This window comes from Sprattus sprattus, assembly GCF_963457725.1.
Source record: "Sprattus sprattus genome assembly, chromosome: 3".
Taxonomy (NCBI): domain Eukaryota; kingdom Metazoa; phylum Chordata; class Actinopteri; order Clupeiformes; family Clupeidae; genus Sprattus; species Sprattus sprattus.
This window is the reverse complement of record NC_137922.1, coordinates 30,486,324-30,505,601: the sequence shown is the minus strand read 5'-3', so window position 1 is coordinate 30,505,601 and position 19,278 is coordinate 30,486,324. Positions and strand designations below refer to the sequence as shown.

Below are 19,278 nucleotides of genomic sequence, written 5' to 3'. Positions count from 1 at the left end.
CTATTGTGCTTTCAGGACGTTGGTATGTTGGAGATCCCTGCAGAGCTGTCTGCCAGATTACGAAGTGCAGGAGGTAAGTAGCCTGCATCTGAAGATGGAGATGGCTGTGGCCTGTAATGTCATTGTTTAATGTATACGCTTGTAGAATATAGATAGTGTCATGCCTCATGGTGAAAATAACTTCATGAAGAACCTTGAATCTTAACATCTCTCACTTATCATCTCATGTACTATGATGTTTTGTCCTTGTACAGTATCATGTACAGGTATGTCATAATTCCAGTTCTGTGTCTGAGTTCTCCATCATGTGTATGAATGGTCCTTCCTGTTCTTCTCCCCTCTCTCAGGACGACCCCAGGGGCCTAATGTGACAGAGGTGGCTCCTCCACAGGTCAAAGCTGACCACAGGCTCTCCCTCCCTTTTGACATTGACAGCTTCCCTTTCTCACAATATGCAAACACAAATTTAAAGGTAAAATGTTTTTATTAGTCTACTGATTTCCCATTATCTATTGTTCTATATCTAATTATTCTGGGTTATTAATACTTAGTTTCCATATTTTTTTCTTGCCAATATGAGCAAGCCTACAGTATGTCACAATGTAACTGTGATATGATGTAATGTGTTTGTTAGTATGTATAAATGTATGTTTTTTTTGTATGAATAAATCTAATGTATTTGTTTGTTAGTATTTATAAATGTATCTTAGTATTTATAAATCGAATGTATTTGTTTGTTAGTATGAATAAATGTATGTTTGCTAGTATGTATAAATGTATGTTTGTTAATTTGTACAAATGTATGTCCCCATTTCTATTAGGATGGCTGGAGTCAGGGTCAGGGCAGCTCTCTCCAGAGGCCTCTCACATCTTTGGACCCTGAAGACTCCCACATAGCTTTGGATATCTACAAACTGGTAAGTCTGGCTCCTGCAAACATCCTCTCAGACAAGGACGGCCTACAACTACAGAACATTGTGTAGACAAAGATACTCTGTACAGTAAACTTTCAGTTCAAAACCTCATTTGGGCTATCAATGAGGAAAAAGTACAGGAAATGTACCACATTCAGTAGTTGTGTCCACAGTATCAGATCAAGACATTTATTCTTGGTGTAATGATAGCTGCTTGGCTTGAAATATTTGGGGCGGATAAGATATGCTAAATATGAAGGCAAGGGAGAATATTGCAGTTAATGTGAAGTTCATGAAAATAAAGAGGACACCATGGATCAGCTGAGCTGAAGAAAACTGTAGTGATGTTATGGGCTGAAGAAGACTGTAGTGATGTTATAAGCTGAAGAAGACTGTAGTGATGTAATGAGCTGAAGAAGAAGACTGTAGTGATGTTATAAGCTGATGAAGACTGTAGTGATGTTATGAGCTGAAGAAGAAGACTTTAGTGATGTTATGAGCTGAAGAAGAAGACTGTAGTGATATTACGAGCTGAAGAAGACTGTAGTGATGTTATGAGCTGAAGAAGACTGTAGTGATGTTATGAGCTGATGAAGACTGAAGTGATGTTATGAGCTGAATAAGAAGACTGTAGTGATGTTATGCGCTGAAGAAGAAGACTGTAGTGATGTTACGAGCTGAAGAAGACTGTAGTGATGTAATGAGCTGAAGAAGAAGACTGTAGTAATGTTATGAGCTGAAGAAGAACACTGTAGTGATGTTATGAGCTGAAGAAGAAGACTGTAGTGATGTTACGAGCTGAAGAATACTGTAGTGATGTTATGAGCTGAAGAAGACTGTAGTGATGTTATGAGCTGATGAAGACTGAAGTGATGTTATGCGCTGAAGAAGAAGACTGTAGTGATGTTACGAGCTGAAGAAGACTGTAGTGATGTAATGAGCTGAAGAACACTTTAGTGATGTTATGAGCTGATGAAGACTGTAGTGATGTTATGAGCTGAAGAAAACTGTAGTGATGTTATGAGCTGAAGAAGAAGACTGTAGTGATGTTACGAGCTGAAGAAGACTGTAGTGATGTAATGAGCTGAAGAAGACTGTAGTGATGTTATGAGCTGAAGAAAACTGTAGTGATGTTATGAGCTGAAGAAAACTGTAGTGATGTTATGAGCTGAAGAAGAAGACTGTAGTGATGTTACGAGCTGAAGAAGAAGACTGTAGTGATGTTACGAGCTGAAGAAGACTGTAGTGATGTTATGAGCTGAAGAAGACTGTAGTGATGTTATGAGCTGAAGAAAACTGTAGTGATGTTATGAGCTGAAGAAAACTGTAGTGATGTTATGAGCTGAAGAAGAAGACTGTAGTGATGTTACGAGCTGAAGAAGACTGTAGTGATGTTACGAGCTGAAGAAGACTGTAGTGATGTTATGAGCTGATGAAGAAGACTGTAGTGATGTTACGAGCTGAAGAAGACTGTAGTGATGTTATGAGCTGAAGAAGACTGTATTGATGTTACGAGCTGAAGAAGACTGTAGTGATGTTACGAGCTGAAGAAGACTGTAGTGATGTTATGAGCTGATGAAGAAGACTGGAGTGATGTTATGAGCTGAAGAAGAAGACTGTAGTGATGTTATGAGCTGAAGAAGAAGACTGTAGTGATGTTACGAGCTGAAGAAGACTGTAGTGATGTAATGAGCTGAAGAAGAAGACTGTAGTGATGTTACGAGCTATAGAAGACTGTAGTGATGTTATGAGCTGAAGAAGAAGACTTTAGTGATGTTACGAGCTGATGAAGACTGTAGTAATGTTATGAGCTGAAGAAGACTGTAGTGATGTTATGAGCTGAAGAAGAAGACTGTAGTGATGTTACGAGCTGAAGAATACTGTAGTGATGTTATGAGCTGAAGAAGACTGTAGTGATGTTATGAGCTGATGAAGACTGTAGTGATGTTATGAGCTGAATAAGAAGACTGTAGTGATGTTATGTGCTGAAGAAAACTGTAGTGATGTTATAAGCTGAAGAAGAAGACTGTAGTGATGTTACGAGCTGAAGAAGACTGTAGTGATGTTACGAGCTGAAGAAGACTGTAGTGATGTTACGAGCTGAAGAAGACTGTAGTGATGTTACGAGCTGAAGAAGACTGTAGTGATGTTATGAGCTGATGAAGAAGACTGTAGTGATGTTACGAGCTGAAGAAGACTGTAGTGATGTTACGAGCTGAAGAAGACTGTAGTGATGTTATGAGCTGAAGAAGACTGTAGTGATGTTATGAGCTGATGAAGAGTGATGTTATGAGCTGAAGAAGAAGACTGTAGTGATGTTATGAGCTGAAGAAGACTGTAGTGATGTTATGAGCTGATGAAGAGTGATGTTATGAGCTGGGCTGAAGACTGGAGTGATGTAATGAGCTGAAGAAGACTGTAGTGATGTTATGAGCTGATGAAGAGTGATGTTATGAGCTGAAGAAGAAGACTGTAGTGATGTTATGAGCTGAAGAAGACTGTAGTGATGTTATGAGCTGATGAAGAGTGATGTTATGAGCTGAAGAAGAAGACTGTAGTGATGTTATGAGCTGATGATGAAGACTATAGTGATGTTATGAGCTGAAGAAGAAAACTATAGTGATGTTATGAGCTGGGCTGAAGACTGGAGTGATGTAATGAGCTGAAGAAGACTGTAGTGATGTTATGAGCTGATGAAGAGTGATGTTATGAGCTGAAGAAGAAGACTGTAGTGATGTTATGAGCTGATGATGAAGACTATAGCGATGTTATGAGCTGAAGAAGAAAACTATAGTGATGTAATGAGCTGAAGAAGACTGTAGTGATGTTATGAGCTGAAGAAGACTGTAGTGATGTTATGAGCTGATGAAGACTGTATTGATGTTATGAGCTGAAGAAGACTGTAGTGATGTTATGAGCTGAAGAAGAAGACTGTAGTGATGTTATGAGCTGAAGAAGACTGTAGTGATGTTATGAGCTGAAGAAGAAGACTGTAGTGATGCTATGAGCTGATGAAGACTGTAGTGATGTTATGAGCTGAAGAATACTGTAGAGATGTTATGGGCTGAAGATTGTAGTGATGTTATAAGCTGAAGAAGACTGTAGGGATGTTCTGAGCTGAAGAAGACTGTAGTGATGTTATGAGCTGAAGAAGACTGTAGGGATGTTATGAGCTGAAGAAGACTGTAGTGATGTTCTGAGCTGAAGAAGAAGACTGTAGTGATGTTATGAGCTAAAGAAGATTGTAGTGATGTTATGAGCTGAAGAAGACTGTAGTGATGTTCTGAGCTGAAGAAGACTGTAGTGATGTTATGAGCTGATGAAGACTGTAGTGATGTTATGAGCTGATGAAGACTGTAGTGATGTTATGAGCTGAAGAAGAAGACTGTAGTGATGTTATGAGCTGAAGAAGACTGTAGTGATTTTCTGAGCTGAAGAAGAATGTAGTGATGTTATGAGCTGATGAAGAAGACTGTAGTGATGTTTTGAGCTGATGAAGACTGTAGTGATGTTATGACCTGATGAAGACTGTAGTGATGTTTTGAGCTGATGAAGACTGTAGTGATGTTATGAGCTGAAGAAGACTGTAGTGGTGTTATGAGCTGAAGAAGACTGTATTGATGTTATGAGCTGAATAGGAAGACTGGAGTGATGTTATGAGCTGAAGAAGACTGTAGTGATGTTATGAGCTGATGAAGACTGTAGTGATGTTTTGAGCTGAAGAAGACTGTATTGATGTTATGAGCTGAAGAAGACTGTAGTGATGTTATGTGCTGAAGAAGACTGTAGTGATGTTATGAGCTGGGCTGAAGAAGACTGTAGTGATGTTATTCTGGGGGCTGTTGCAGACTGTATCTTGCGTTGGTTCACTTACTGTACAGGAAATGAAAAGCATCTGTGTGCTTTTTGTTGTACTAGTATAACACAAAAATTGTAGCATAGAGCTGTCATGAAGCATATTTTAGTATTTAAGATTGATTTATTTGGTGTATATTTATCTGAGCATTGACCACTGTATCAGCAACATAAGAAGTAACACTACTTGTAAAGCACTTTGGTCAGCGTGAACTGTTTTTAAATGTCCTATATAAATAAATATGACTTGACTTGACTTGATAATGTCACCATCATTCTAAAACCTGGCCTAGGGCTCCAACACTATCAGGGCTGGCCCCGCTCTCAGATCTCTCTTCACAGTTGCTTTATTTTATGGTCCATTTGTGATAGTCAAGAGGATCAGACAAAACAGGAATCCATGTTAGAACAATATTCTGGAGTGGTTGGTACTTCCTGTGCATATACGGGCTGGTTTTCCTAATACGTATATGCAGACTCTTAGAATAGAGTTATGAAGTTATGTATTTCATGGTTAAAATGATTGTTATGGTGACCAGTCGGCTCTGTTGATATACTCATCAGCAACTGATCGAAATGTGTGCAGCTCTAGTCATGTTGTTTACACAGGTGGGCACAAAGCTCATTACCAATACATCTGCATTTCATAGATTTGGTTGAGAAAGCCTGACCTGCTGTGTATGAAACAACTAGGGCCCATAAAGACAACAGCATAGTGATACGATGTTGCGTCCTCACACAAATCTGATCTGATTAATCTGAAATAGGTGTGAAATTCCAAATGTTTTTGCTGGAGGAACCAGTTTGGTTATTTTGTGAAAAGTGATTACTGACATATGACATAATGTGGGAAATCTCTTGACTAAAGATCCTTAGGTTTGTTGGTGACACACACTTGAATGGTGGACATGAGCTGATCCTGGGGAACTACATTGTGGAGAAAGGCCAGACCAGGCCTGCCCTGAGGGACGAGATCTTGGCTCAGCTAGCCTACATCACCTGGGGCCGGGAGGGTGAGGAGGGAGTCTCTAGGGCATGGCTGCTCCTGGCCTGCTGCCTGAGTGCCTTCACTCCCTCTCCTGCACTGGACAAATCTCTCCTCAAGTAAGTCATTCTCCAAGCTTCAGCCCTGAACCTGGGTGCCTGCAACTAGGAGTAGTAATAAGAGATTGATTTCAAATCCTTTGCAAATACAAATACAAATACAAATCTATGAGTAACTCCTGGATTCTGTCTTCGTTTGTGAAGTTTTTTATTTTACCTTGCATACTATTTATTGTTGATGGTCTTTAAACGATCACATGCGCTCCAATCTGAGTCATGCCCATCATACAGGTAAGAACTAGTATTCAATGAGAGGAGGAGCGCACGATGCGAGTCGACTCACTTGGTGAATGAGACGCGCATTGCATGCGATCTGAGGCGTAGCGCACGAAGAGAGTCGCTCGAGGCGCATTGCGTGCGCACATTGCCTAATAAACGTGGTTGACTCTTATTAAAGCTCGAAAGAAAAATAAAATTCACAATGCAATTTATTTCAATGTGATTTATTTCTTAAAAAAGACTTTACAAGATCAACATCACAATGACTAATGGTGCAACAGTGTCTTCAAGAACTGTCCGTCGAAAACTGGGAGAAGAAGGTTTTTTTGGCAGAATAGCAGCAAAGAAACATTACTGAAAGAGAACAATTGAGTGTAACGCCTGAATTTTGCAAAAGAACACAAGAAATGGACAAAGAAAGATTGGTTTAAGTGTTGTGTACTGATGAGTCCAGGTTTGAATAGTTTGGCAACAAGCAAAGCGTGGATGTTCCACGAAGTGAGGGGGAGAGATATAAAAATTAGTGTCTCTTGCCAACAGTTTACAAGGAGGGGGTAGTATTATAGTGTGAGGTGCAATTTAAGCCTCAGGAACAGGTGACTTTGGCTAAATTGATGGCATCATGGATACAAAAGTATACCACAACATTCTGGTGAGGCACAGAGTTCCTTCTTGGAGACATCTTATTGAGCCTGGATTTATTTTCCAAGAGGACAATGACCCTAAACATTATTTTAACTATTGCCGGATCTACTGGCGACAAGGAATCTGCTGGAACATTGAAAATGATGGACCGGCCCTCTCAAAGTCTGGACTTCAAACCCATCAAGCAAATTCGGGGCAAGTTGGAAAATAAACTCGACAGATCTATTGGAAATTCCAAGGAAAGCCTTTGGCTTGAGTTGCAGAAGGCATGGGATAACATTTGTGTTGAAGTTCTCAAGAAATATATTGACTCTATGCCAGAGAGATGTGCTGCTGTAATTGCTGCAAAAGGTGGGCGTACCACATATTAAATAATAAATGTGGATAAAAACAGTAGGACTCACTTCATCTGATATTTGTTGTGCTCAGAACAGCCATCTGCATGTTTCATGAACATTATGAAATTAAATCATGTTTTGGAGGCAAAAAAAGGTAATTATTCTCAGATCTGTCAGGTGTTCTAATAATTTTGGCCACCACTGTATATCTTATCATGCCTCTTACCTCATTCATAACTTCTATTGCTACCTTCACATGTACTTACTCCTGCATCAGCCCTTTGCATCTACCTATATCATATCTGCACTAATGACCAACTATTGCTGCCAATGTTACTACTACTCATACCCCATATATCTTGTACTGTCATATCTGTACTGTATAGGTACATCCAATCTATTTATTTTATATTACCACTATAGAATATAGAATAGCCTACTCTGAACTCTTGCTATCTGTACTTCTGGTAAGAACCCGTTGTCTCAGTACTTGCACTCTGTGCAATGACAATAAAGTTGAATCTAATCTAATCTAATCTAATTTTTTGACCTCTTGATTTTTGGGGAAGTTCATGTGTAAAGCTGACCACAACCCCCTGTGTGCGCCAGTGTTGTCAATCACATGTGCGCGCGCAACATTTGCGTCATGTTATCATTGTCAACTTGTGGGAGTTGTATTGTTTAACGGTGAGTTATTTGGTAGATTAAATTGTAAACTTTAAATACAAATGCTAGTACAACTTATATACATTATCTGTAAGGTTGTCAGTGTGCAGTGGTAATGTAAGTTGGATTCGTTTTCGTTTTTTCCGTGGAAATAAATGACAATGCTTGACCATATAGCTATTTGATTTGTCTCTTTAAAGAAATAAATGACAATGCTTGACCGTGTAGCTATTTGTTTTGTCTCTTTAAAAAAATAAATGACATTGCTTGACCGTGTAGCTATTTGTTTTGTCTGTGAGAAAGATTAAGAGCTTTAATAAGAGTCTCAACCACGTTTATAGTAGCCTAGGCTATGTGCGCCGTGTCAACCACGTTTATTAGGCAATGCGCAATGCGCCTCGATCGGCCCGCTTCGTGCGCTACGCCTCAGATCGCATGCAATGCGCGTCTCATTCACCAGGTGAGGCGACTCGCATCGTGCGCTCCTCCTCTTAAAGAAATAAATGACATTGCTTGACCGTGTAGCTATTTGTTTTGTCTCTTTAAAAAATAAATGACATTGCTTGACCGTGTAGCTATTTGTTTTGTCTGTGAGAAAGAGTAAGAGCTTTAATAAGAGTCTCAACCACGTTTATAGTAGCCTAGGCTATGTGCGCCGTGTCAACCACGTTTATTAGGCAATGCGCAATGCGCCTCGAGCGGCCCGCTTCGTGCTCTACGCCTCAGATCGCATGCAATGCGCGTCTCATTCACCAGGTGAGGCGACTCGCATCGTGCGCTCCTCCTCTTATTGAATACCGGAACTTAGCTCCATCATCATACTCATGTCACACATCTCAAACCTACATGAATGACAATAATCGATTCCAGAAACGTTGATTCAGGCCTCTAAGGTATACAATGTTTTGCAAACGTATTCAACCAACAATGAAAATCATCACCGTTTTCACAATTACAAAAGATACTTGGTGTAGGAGTCCATGGTATCTTATCTTATCTAATTACAAGCTATCCGTAAAACTGGAAAAAAGAACATTGGCATTCACATCACATTGGCCTTTACAGATATTCCATTCAGAAGAGACCTGTGGAGATATTCTATTAAAAACAATAGTTATTTACAATATTAACTGTGTCAAGGCTACATTTATGATCTACAATATTTTTAGGTATTTTATTGAAATTATTAGGTTTTTCTTTGAAAACAAGGAACTTCTCAGTGACTCCAATTTTAGGAAGTAGTTTATACACTTTGTCCCAGAATTTGCTCAGGTGTTTCTCCTCTGGTGTGATCAGGTTTGTTTCAGACCGAGGTCCAGGGGAGTATCGCTCACTGTGTCAGCACAAGCTGCTGACATCCCTTCAGCTACCAGGTCCAGTAGCTCGACAATACCCACCTACTCAGTTAGAATGGACTTCCAACCAGCGCAGAGGGAAGATGGTGGTGAACGTGAATACTTTCAATGGTAAGGTAATAAAGCCAATAATAAGGTAATTAGGTTCATAGGGCAAGTTTTGAGCTATGCGTCTGACAGAATGATAGTTCGCCAATGGTGCAATAACAAAGGGAGGAGTCGAGAACAGTTTGTTTGTACCCTGATAGCAAAAGGCCAGTGGAACACTATAAGCCCACTGTTGGCCCACTATAAGCCCACTGTTGGCCCACTATTAGCCCACTGTTGGCCCAATGTTAGCCCACTGTTAGCCCACTGTTAGCCCACTGTTGACCCACTGTTGACCCACTGTTGGTCCAATGTTGGTCCACTGTTGGCCTTCTGTTGGTGCACTGTTGGTCCACTGTTAGCCCACTGTTGGTCCACTGTTAGCCCACTGTTGGTCCACTGTTAGCCCACTGTTGGTCCACTGTTGACCCACTGTTAGCCCACTGTTGGCCTTCTGTTAGCCCACTGTTAGCCCACTGTTGGCCTTCTGTTAGCCCACTGTTAGCCCACTGTTGGCCCACTGTTGGCCTTCTGTTAGCCCACTGTTAGCCCACTGTTGACCCACTGTTGGCCTGTTGGGTGCTACAGCTCCCCCTGGATTAGCCATAGCACCCCCAAAGCACCCCCAAGAAAATAATGGTTTATTTATAATTAGTATTTCATTTAATTCTGCGTTCTTAATTTAATTTATAGTGTTATAATAATATTTCATTCACAAAAGAAAATAATAACAGATTGAAATGAACATAGTTCACGTAGAACGACACAAACAAGTCGCGTGTGTGAACGTTGACGTTCACTGACGATAGAAGGAGAAAGAGAGTCCACAGTCAAAGTCATTCAAGTGGTATAATCAACAAATTCACAATAATGGAACCGTTTTTGATACCCAAAATGTCTCGAGTAGAAGAATCATGTGACGTTGAAGAACAAGAAGGAATGCAACAGGTATCTGCATTTTATTAGAAGAAGAGGGACGTCGTGATTAAAGAGATCACCCTACACCTCAACTGAGGGTGCTAGCCATTCTTTGAGAAGTAAAGTTTTATTGTACAATGATACAGTGATCTAGCTCTGATTATTGTGGTTTTGAGTGCCTTCTGTTTTGTTTCATTCACTTTTAAAAGGGGCCTGTTTGATGTGTAACATTAATGAATGTGGCCCTTTTTGGTGTTTTCTGGATCCGCCTTATACAATCATAGACTAGCCTAGCCTAGGACGAGCAGTCTGTCTGTGCTAGCCAGGTATACAAGCTTCTACGTTTTAATTGATTGTGACCTGAAATAATATATACTCTTTGAAAGCATTTCTGACTCTTTTACTGTTTTAGCACTGATATGTGAAAATAATTGTCTCACTTTGTACAGACATGTTTATAGGCCATCTAGAAATATCTATCTTCTTTTCTTATTTGCCCTCTTTAGTTTCGAATGTATTGAACTATTTATGCTTAGTTTAATTTGTCAGACATGGTAGTGGTGGCTTGGTGGTCACCTAGCGCCAACTTTAACCCCCACTGAAGTAAGCAAAGTATTTGGGATTGCGGAATCTATAACATGCTGCATGCATTTTGTCAGTGACCGTTGCAGATGAACGCGGCTATGTACGTGTCCGTCGGAAGTAGCCTAATGATAATAATAATAATACGATCGATTTGTATGGTGCTTTTAATGGACCACAAAGACGCTTCAGAAAGCAAACATGTAAACAGATGTGACGATATGGTGGGTAGGTGTTGTAGTAGAGAACCATGTGACACATATGCTAGTATCACCTTAATTTCAAAGCACCCTCGGTAAAATGCCGAGCACCCCCATGGCACCTGCAGAAAAAAAATCTCTGGCACCGCCACTGTCTGTTAGCTCACTGTCGGCCCACTGTTGGCCCACTGTTTGCCCACTGTCGGCCCACTTTCAGCCCACTGTTAACCCACTGTAAGCCCACTGTTAGCCCACTGCTAGCCCACTCTAAGCCCACTGTTAGCCCACTGCTAGCCCACTGTAAGCCCACTGTAAGCTCACTGTTGGCTCACTGTTGGCTCACTGTTAGCCCACTGTTTGCCCACTGTTGGCTCACTGTAAGCCCACTGTAAGCCTGTTAGCCCACTGTTAGCTCACTGTAAGCCCACTGTAAGCCCACTGTAAGCCCACTGTTGGCTCACTGTTAGCCCACTGGGGGTAGTGCTGGCTGTCCGCTGGTCTTTTGCTAATCAGTTTTCTGGTAATCCACTAGTGAGTTACAGACAAACGGCCCACCTTTTTGCCACATGCTTTTAAATATTTTATTAATATGTAATGATTGTTAAAATGTTATGTTCATTTTTCTTAGTATCCATTCCCAGTTACACTGAAGATGATTATTGAGCAGACCAGAAGTGGCATACAACAAGTGGGGTGCCAACCAAATGATTCCCCATGATATACAGTCTATACTAAGTTTTGGCACAAACAATATGGTGCTGACTTGAGATAGGTCAAGTTTGATAGGGTGAGAACAATAGGTTGCTCGATCCAGTCTCGATCCAATCACTGTGAATAGAAATCCTGCAGGCACCCCTGTGTGGCTTTGAAAGTAGTTCTATAGCCTAGCGTAGCTATATGGTGACATATTAATTGAGTTAAAAGATCATTTTGATCATACCTTTTTGAACAGACACACCCAAATGAGGCATCTGCCCGCCTTGGAAGGCGCTGGTCTAGGTCTGTGCACATGTTATGCAATTACCGAATGAATGTGTCCTTAGGCCCTGTGTCTTATTGCTGCATTATCTCCCTCTGGAACGAAATACTGTTTTCTGATTGGCTAATGGGGTGTACAATAAGTTTGTATAGATGGACACCTTGGACGTAGTCCCAGTAGAAAAGTTAAATCGCCGTTCCATATCAATGCTCTTGAATGGTTACAATTGACAACCAACGTAACGTTTATTTTGTGACAGCTAGGATAATTCGAACAAAGATGGCGGCCTGTTGGGAGAAGTTAGTAGGAAATGTTTTATGTGAATTAAGCTATCTACACAACTTTTTATAAGTCTAAATTGACTCGGTTAGTTGTTTATGTGCTCCACGAATGTTGCAGAGTATTGTATGTCTTAACTGAAAGTCTCGAATATTATTTGTAGGCTGCTGCTAACGCGTAGACGAAAAACCCATTCAAACAGATAGTAGCTCACACGGCTACCTCGCCGGCTCGATTGCGAGCCTTCGACCAAAATCACCAAACTTGACCTCCCTGTTGCTCTGTCCAACTTCACCATCAACGTGAGTTCAACTTTAAATAGTAAAACCTTATGAACAACACCTTTGTCCGTGTGTCCGTTTACAGAGGAGAGCTCATGAGTGTCACTTTGCAGCAATGCCCGGGGAAACTAAAGGTTATATGATAAGACCAGTTCCACACACTACTTTCTCACTACTTTCTCTAACGGGAGCACTAGGCTTCAAATCAAGAAGTCTCTTCGCGGAGCAACACCACTCCGCTGCGCATCGTGGTGTTCTTTGCCCCGCAGCGTCCATTATCTTTGTAGAACTGGACAGCTCGTCGGCCGTTATCCCTTACTTATTTAGTTGTACATTTAGTTATATATGGTCAGTTTGTCAAGTTATTGTTTTTCACAGTTCAGATAAGATCGGTAATGCACGATAAAGCTAAACTAGGTTTCAGTTTATTTTTGGAGATCAAAGATATACCTTTTGGCGTCCCCAAGAGATGGGTTAAAAGCACTGGTTCAGTCCTCTTAGAGTATTCAAACTTCAGAATGTTTTCTGTATTTGTGTTGATGAGTTAATGTAATGTACTACTGCAAGAGTCAAATAGTAACACAGCAAGTTTGGTTTCTTTGTAGATGAAGATTTGATGGCTGAAGTGGATTCATGGACCACAGGAGAGCAACTAGCTTCATGGCTTCTACAATTCAGGTATAATATGGCAGGAAATAGAAACATAAATGTTCTTTTGAATTGTGAATATATTGGTTTTAACAAAGAGAAATAGCACTGATCGTTTACCTGAATTCTGTCTACACTATATCGACCCTCCTGTGCTTGAAATGTATTTACAAATGAATTCATGAGTCTGGATAATGTACCACAACTGTCAATTTAATCTTTATGTTTTTTTTTCATAATTGACCATTTGATCTTTGTTCGTGATGTATTTTAATGCTTATAGGGGTGCGCCAGAATGTCCCAGGGGCTGGTCAGTGTCCTTGTTGGCAGATGAAAATTGGACAGACCTCATTGGTTGTGACTTTGTTATGGACCTGTTAGCTGGGGTGGAGATGGATGTCCCCCTGGACCAGCCCTCTTCTCGTCCAGAGTATCTCTTCAGTAATGACAGGTGAGCACGACACTTTATCACTTATTAGAGACCTCTTCAGACCAAAGGGTTCATAGTGTTTAGTGTATAGCTCTTTACAGCTTCTTAATGCATATTTTATTTCAAACCACAATGCCTTGCATACCCTACACACTTTCCTATATATATATTTTAGCTTCAGCATTACCAGCAGAACATTGAAACGTTCTTGATTTAAAGCTATGTTCAGTCCTAAAGTTAATTTGTTGTTAGTTGTGTTTATTGCTACGATGCTGTTCCTTGTTACTGTTCTAGCTTGGGCATGACTGATCTGGATGACTTCATCCCCCCTGCTCCTGCCATGCAGGCTCCTGCTCTACCACCAGGGATCGGGGCTTCCTGGGACAACTATTCACATTATGGTTCATCACAGGGTATGCAATGCAATTCACTTAAGGTGTCACTATTCTAAAAACAGCACATATCTGAGTGAAACAGTACCTACTGAGAAAATGTCTAAAGCATAATGCAATTTATTTTAAACTCTTTGCAGTGGAAACAATGTCTAAACCTAAACCTAACAAATAATCAGACCATTTCTCTATGCTGATAGCTATATGTTTGCACTGTCCAATAATGAAGTATACCTGTGTTATAAAGCATCTAGAGGACGGCCAATGGACTCTTATGTTGACGACCTCTTTGATCATGTGCTGGACCAGGGGCCTCCGGTGGGTTCTGCAAACGATCAGAATTTCATTAAATCTAAATGTTTATGATCTCAACTCAAGTCAACTGTGGCCAAACCTGCAGCTCATCATGGCTCTATGTGTTTTAGGACCTGGAGCAAATGGCCATGCTGAACCGCAGGATGAGGGGAGGGGGAGGCATGTTCCCTGCATCAGGTACAGCTCCTGGAAGAATAGTTCATCATACCAGCAGTAGGCAGAAGAGGTTTTTAAAAAATGGTGGATAGAAATGTTACCACAGTTGTTGACAGTCTGAAGACTGCTAGATAACATTTGTAGACCAGAAATGGCATCTCAAGAGGATGGAATACCATCTAAGTCTTAAGTCATCATTTTTTGGTCCTACGTTATTAGTAAATTACACCTTAAGATGTAACTACCTTGATGTTTCGAGGAGTTGCCCAAAATGTCCTTGACACAGTTTCCTGATTATACAAATGAGGTCCTGTCTGTGCTGTCAGGATTTATTTTCCTACACTGTCCGGCAGACTATACATTATCCCTAACAAAGCGTATTCTGATATGATATTCATCATAATGCATGCTTCTTGTGTTCTCAGGAATGCCCATGAGTCCTTACATGGGAGGCTATGCCAACCCAATGATGCCAAACATGATGCCCGCCTCTATGCCCATGATGCCAAACATGATGCAACCCTCCATGCCTATGATGCCAAGCATGCAATGTACATTACCTAAGTGAAATTACTAAGTTAGCCTTAAGAATGTACATTACCTAAGTGAAATTACTAAGTTAGCCTTAAGAATGTACATTACCTAAGTGAAATGACTAAATGAGCCTTAAGAATATGGTGTAGCCCAGTAGACATTATGCGATTGCATTAGTTTTGTAAGCACATCTGGATAACCTGGTTAACCCAAAGTATGTCATTCTCTGTATGGGGGCTCCACCCAGCACTTTAAGCTTAGCTATTGTTTCAGACCCACTCTACATTTAACATGATTCTGTTTTGCCTTCCAATTTACACTCTTTTCTGTGGCCCTTATTTTGTGTTTTGTTGTCTTGTGTTGCACAGCTATGATGATGCCGGGTGCCATGCCTCAAACTCCCATGGCTGCGCCAGCAGCAACTCCCCAGCAGATGGCAGCCTCACAGCAGGCCTTCATAAACCAGCAGGCACAGTTGATGGTGAGCAGCCGCCCTCAGCTGGTGTAATAGACAGAACTAGGGGCATGGGCATTGCAGTGATACACATTTTTACATACTTGATGTATTGGAATTTTTTGTTTGGTTGAAATTCTTATCTAATAAAGTGGCTTTATGTAAGGCTATGTGTTAGCTGGTTGTTGTAATAGCGACATTATATTTTGCAATAAAGGACAAATAAGGACACATATCCATCCTAATTAAACACAAGATCACCAGGCCCCCCATCTCTCCACACCACACAGAACACAAGTGCAAGTAGTCTTTGCTGAACATCCAACACAAACAGACAAACTGTCTAAAAAAAACAAACAAGAGAATCCACCAGACAGGGCTTGGGATATTTTAAAACCAATAAACTTCAAAAAATGTGTTACAATATATTTTGTACATTAAACTCCCAAGAAAGAACCTTTATGGACTTAATGAATGCCTGGACGTCAGTGAATTGTCAGTTTAATTGATCATACCTCTCTTCTTTTAGGCAACGCAGATGACCATGCAGGCCTTGACCCTTTCACAGCAACAGGCACAAGAGCAGCAGCAGAAGCAGAGGCGGCAGCAGCCACGCCAGTGGCAAGACCAGGAAGAGAGGCGACAGCCACAACGCCAGTGGCAAGACCAGGAAGAGAGGCAGCAAAGCCCCGTCCGCTCCAGGCAACCTGAAGTACAAGCCCCAAAGCCCCCTCCTGCCAAGAAAGAGCCTACACGGCCTCCTCAACCCCGAACACAGCATCGCATTCCAGAGGTATCTGCCATGATGCCGTGTGTACATGTGTGTGTGTGTGTGTGTGTGTGTGTGTGTGTGTGTGTGTGTGTGTGTGTGTGTGTGTGTGTGTGTGTGTGTGTGTGTGTGTGTGTGTGTGTGTGTGTGTGTGTGTGTGTGTGTGTGTGTACATGCTCTTGTGATTAGTTAAACAGTGGAAACAAAACATCACATTCAAGAGTGTTTCCCTCTGCTTGATGGGTGTTAATTCAATCCTATGTTATGACTGGATTCTAATGATGGTGTGTGTGGTTGGGCTGGACAGCCAGAAATAGATCTTTCAGACCCGGAAGAGGAACCTGAATCCTTCAAGGAAAAAAAAGACTTCTTCCAGAAGATTGGTGAGAGGAGGCTTATGAAAAATATGTCCAAGTTTGAACTAAGTTAAAACAACCTAATTTAAATTAAACTCTTTACTCTATAGTCTCCAAGGATGTTCAACCAAAACAGCCAAGGCCTGCAACCAAGCCTGCAAAACCTGTTTATGTCAGCCCACCTGCACCCAAACCCAAAGCTCCAACTCCATCTCCAGTTAAAAAAGGTTGGCATCAGTGTTCCTCATATTCCCATTTAGGTTATGCAATAAACAATGTAATTCCAAAGGACCAATGACCTAAAAAGGATGCAGTCTGTAGTCACTAGCTTGTTCTGCTCACATCTCTCTTACAGTTAAGCCTGCCCCAGCACCCTCAGAGGAACCTGAAGAGCCAACTCTAAGATCTGCTTCTCCCAGGCCAGAGCCCAGCCACAACATCCGTGAAATTATTAAGTTATATCAAAGCCGCCCTGCTCCTGAACCCAAGGGATTCGAACCTGTTAGGTAGGGTAAAGCAAACACTTAGCTATATGCAGTATATTGTGAAGGACATTTACATGTTGTTCTCAGATGGTATCGATGTTGTGTGTCTCTGTTGGAACACTGAACAATCTCTTACTGTGGGAGTAACAGTGCTTGTTCAATTTCAGAGTACCTTCCAAGACCTTTCTAAAAAAGAATGACCCCAAAGAGGAAGCTCTTGCCAAGCTCCGAGGCAAAGGTCCAGTTGTTCAACAGAAGGTAGTGTAAAACATGATTTCAGTTCTCTCATACAAGAGGATCTCTGTGCAAATTTGTGTAATTTGAATGTCATTCTTCAAAACAACAGCAGTGGACTCCTCAGCCTCAGGTCGAAAAGCCACCTGCAAGAGCTTTCCCACCTCCAGTGCCCCCCCCTGCTCAACCCCCAGCCCCTCGATCCATCTCTAAAAGCATGAGGGAGAAGCAGCGCTCACTTGGAGATCTCTTTGGGTCACAACGCACTCAAACACGACCCCCACCACCTGAGTTCCCTCCACTCCCCCCTCCCTCTCCTGACATCCCAGAGCCACCACCTATGGCTGCTCCTACACGTAGTGAGTAAAGAAACACCACCTATGGCTGCACCTACACATACTGAGTAAAGATCCACCACCTATGGCTGCACCTACACATAGTGAGTAAAGATCCACCACCTATGGCTGCACCTACACGTAGTCAGTAAAGATCCACCACCTATGGCTGCACCTACACATAGTGAGTAAATAAACACCACACCGCCTATGGCTGCACCTACACATAGTGAGTAAAGATCCACCACCTATGGCTGCACCTACACATAGTGAGTAAAGATCCACCACCTATGGCTGCACCTACACGTAGTCAGTAAAGATCCACCACCTATGGCTGCACCTACACATAGTGAGTAAATAAACACCACACCGCCTATGGCTGCACCTACACATAGTGAGTAAAGATCCACCACCTATGGCTGCACCTACACATAGTGAGTCAAGAGACACCACCTATGGCTGCACCTACACGTAGTGAGTAAAGAGACACCACCTATGGCTGCACCTACACGTAGTGAGTAAAGAGACGCCACCTATGGCTGCACCTGCACGTAGTGAGTAAAGAAAGTGGCTGCAGTACCTGAGAATGTTTGTAGGCTGAGATAAATTCATAAATGAATGACACATTTTTTTCCACTTTTGGGAAGTTTGTATTGCAGTGGGGTATGGGGCATCATTTACATTCATCTTAGGCATGACACATCCACTGGTGTATGAGCCTAGTATTTGGAGCGATTCCAGTTTCACAGTCTCACAAGTGCTTTTACCAATCTTGCCCTGGCTTTGTTTCTGCAGATCAGACCCACAAACTGCTGAGGGAGGAGAACATTCGCTCTCAGCTCCACAGGTTCTCTGCCAGCGTTTACTTCTCCTACTCTAGTATGCCAGGCAGGCTCTTCTTGAGGAAAGAGGTGAGCTGGATATCAATTTACTGATTTGCTAAGTGAATGCTTTGGTGTTGTGCTTTTTTTGGATTTAAGCATTGGAGGGTGTTTTACAATATAAGTCATATTAAATACATTGCCCATTGCTACTTGCTACAGTCAGCAACAACATTGTAAGCTCTAAATAATTTTGCCTTTTTGGTAGGTTTTCTATCCCAAAGAGAAGTTCAACCACACATACATCCTTAACTTGCTGTGTGAGCAGGTAAGGTGGCTACCCCACTTGAGGCTTACATGGCTAGCCTAAGGCTTCACTAATTTAAACATGCTTAGTTTCATGCCAGGTCTTGATGATGGGGATGAGTAATTTAATCCATCCTTTGATCTTACCTTTTTGTGATAGATAATGAGAGACACCTTCTCTGATTCCTGTGTGAAAATTACTCGTGAGGAACGCCGCAAGATGAAGGATTTATTGGGTGAGTAAGCAGTGACGGATATCTGGGTTATTGCACTGATGTGTTCCCTCTGTACCTGACATTGGGTTATTGCACTGATGTGTTCCCCTCTGTACCTGACATTGGGTTATTGCACTGATGTGTTCCCTCTGTACCTGACATTGGGTTATTGCACTGATGTGTTCCCCTCTGTACCTGACATTGGGTTATTGCACTGATGTGTTCCCTCTGTACCTGACATTGGGTTATTGCACTGATGTGTTCCCCTCTGTACCTGACATTGGGTTATTGCACTGATGTGTTCCCCTCTGTACCTGACATTGGGTTATTGCACTGATGTGTTCCCTCTGTACCTGACATTGGGTTATTGCACTGATGTGTTCCCTCTGTACCTGACATTGGGTTA

At 41.6% G+C, this 19,278-nt stretch overlaps 1 protein-coding gene across 1 annotated transcript in view; it reads left to right on the top strand.

Annotated features, from left to right (window-relative positions):
- The window catches only part of myo15b (myosin XVB), a gene marked incomplete at both ends in the record, with an annotated part of 44,735 nt that overhangs the window by 16,543 nt on the left and 8,914 nt on the right, over positions 1-19,278 (top strand). Inside the window, 20 exons of the mRNA XM_080835439.1 lie at positions 16-73; positions 348-472; positions 822-917; positions 5,638-5,873; positions 9,038-9,207; positions 13,452-13,521; positions 13,795-13,913; positions 14,140-14,210; positions 14,318-14,384; positions 14,789-14,914; positions 15,266-15,378; positions 15,881-16,144; positions 16,428-16,503; positions 16,587-16,703; positions 16,832-16,982; positions 17,129-17,219; positions 17,308-17,554; positions 18,326-18,441; positions 18,620-18,679; positions 18,818-18,893. Coding sequence (XP_080691565.1) covers positions 16-73; positions 348-472; positions 822-917; positions 5,638-5,873; positions 9,038-9,207; positions 13,452-13,521; positions 13,795-13,913; positions 14,140-14,210; positions 14,318-14,384; positions 14,789-14,914; positions 15,266-15,378; positions 15,881-16,144; positions 16,428-16,503; positions 16,587-16,703; positions 16,832-16,982; positions 17,129-17,219; positions 17,308-17,554; positions 18,326-18,441; positions 18,620-18,679; positions 18,818-18,893 — 2,449 coding nt within the window. The remainder of the gene's footprint in view (positions 1-15; positions 74-347; positions 473-821; positions 918-5,637; positions 5,874-9,037; positions 9,208-13,451; positions 13,522-13,794; positions 13,914-14,139; positions 14,211-14,317; positions 14,385-14,788; positions 14,915-15,265; positions 15,379-15,880; positions 16,145-16,427; positions 16,504-16,586; positions 16,704-16,831; positions 16,983-17,128; positions 17,220-17,307; positions 17,555-18,325; positions 18,442-18,619; positions 18,680-18,817; positions 18,894-19,278) is intronic.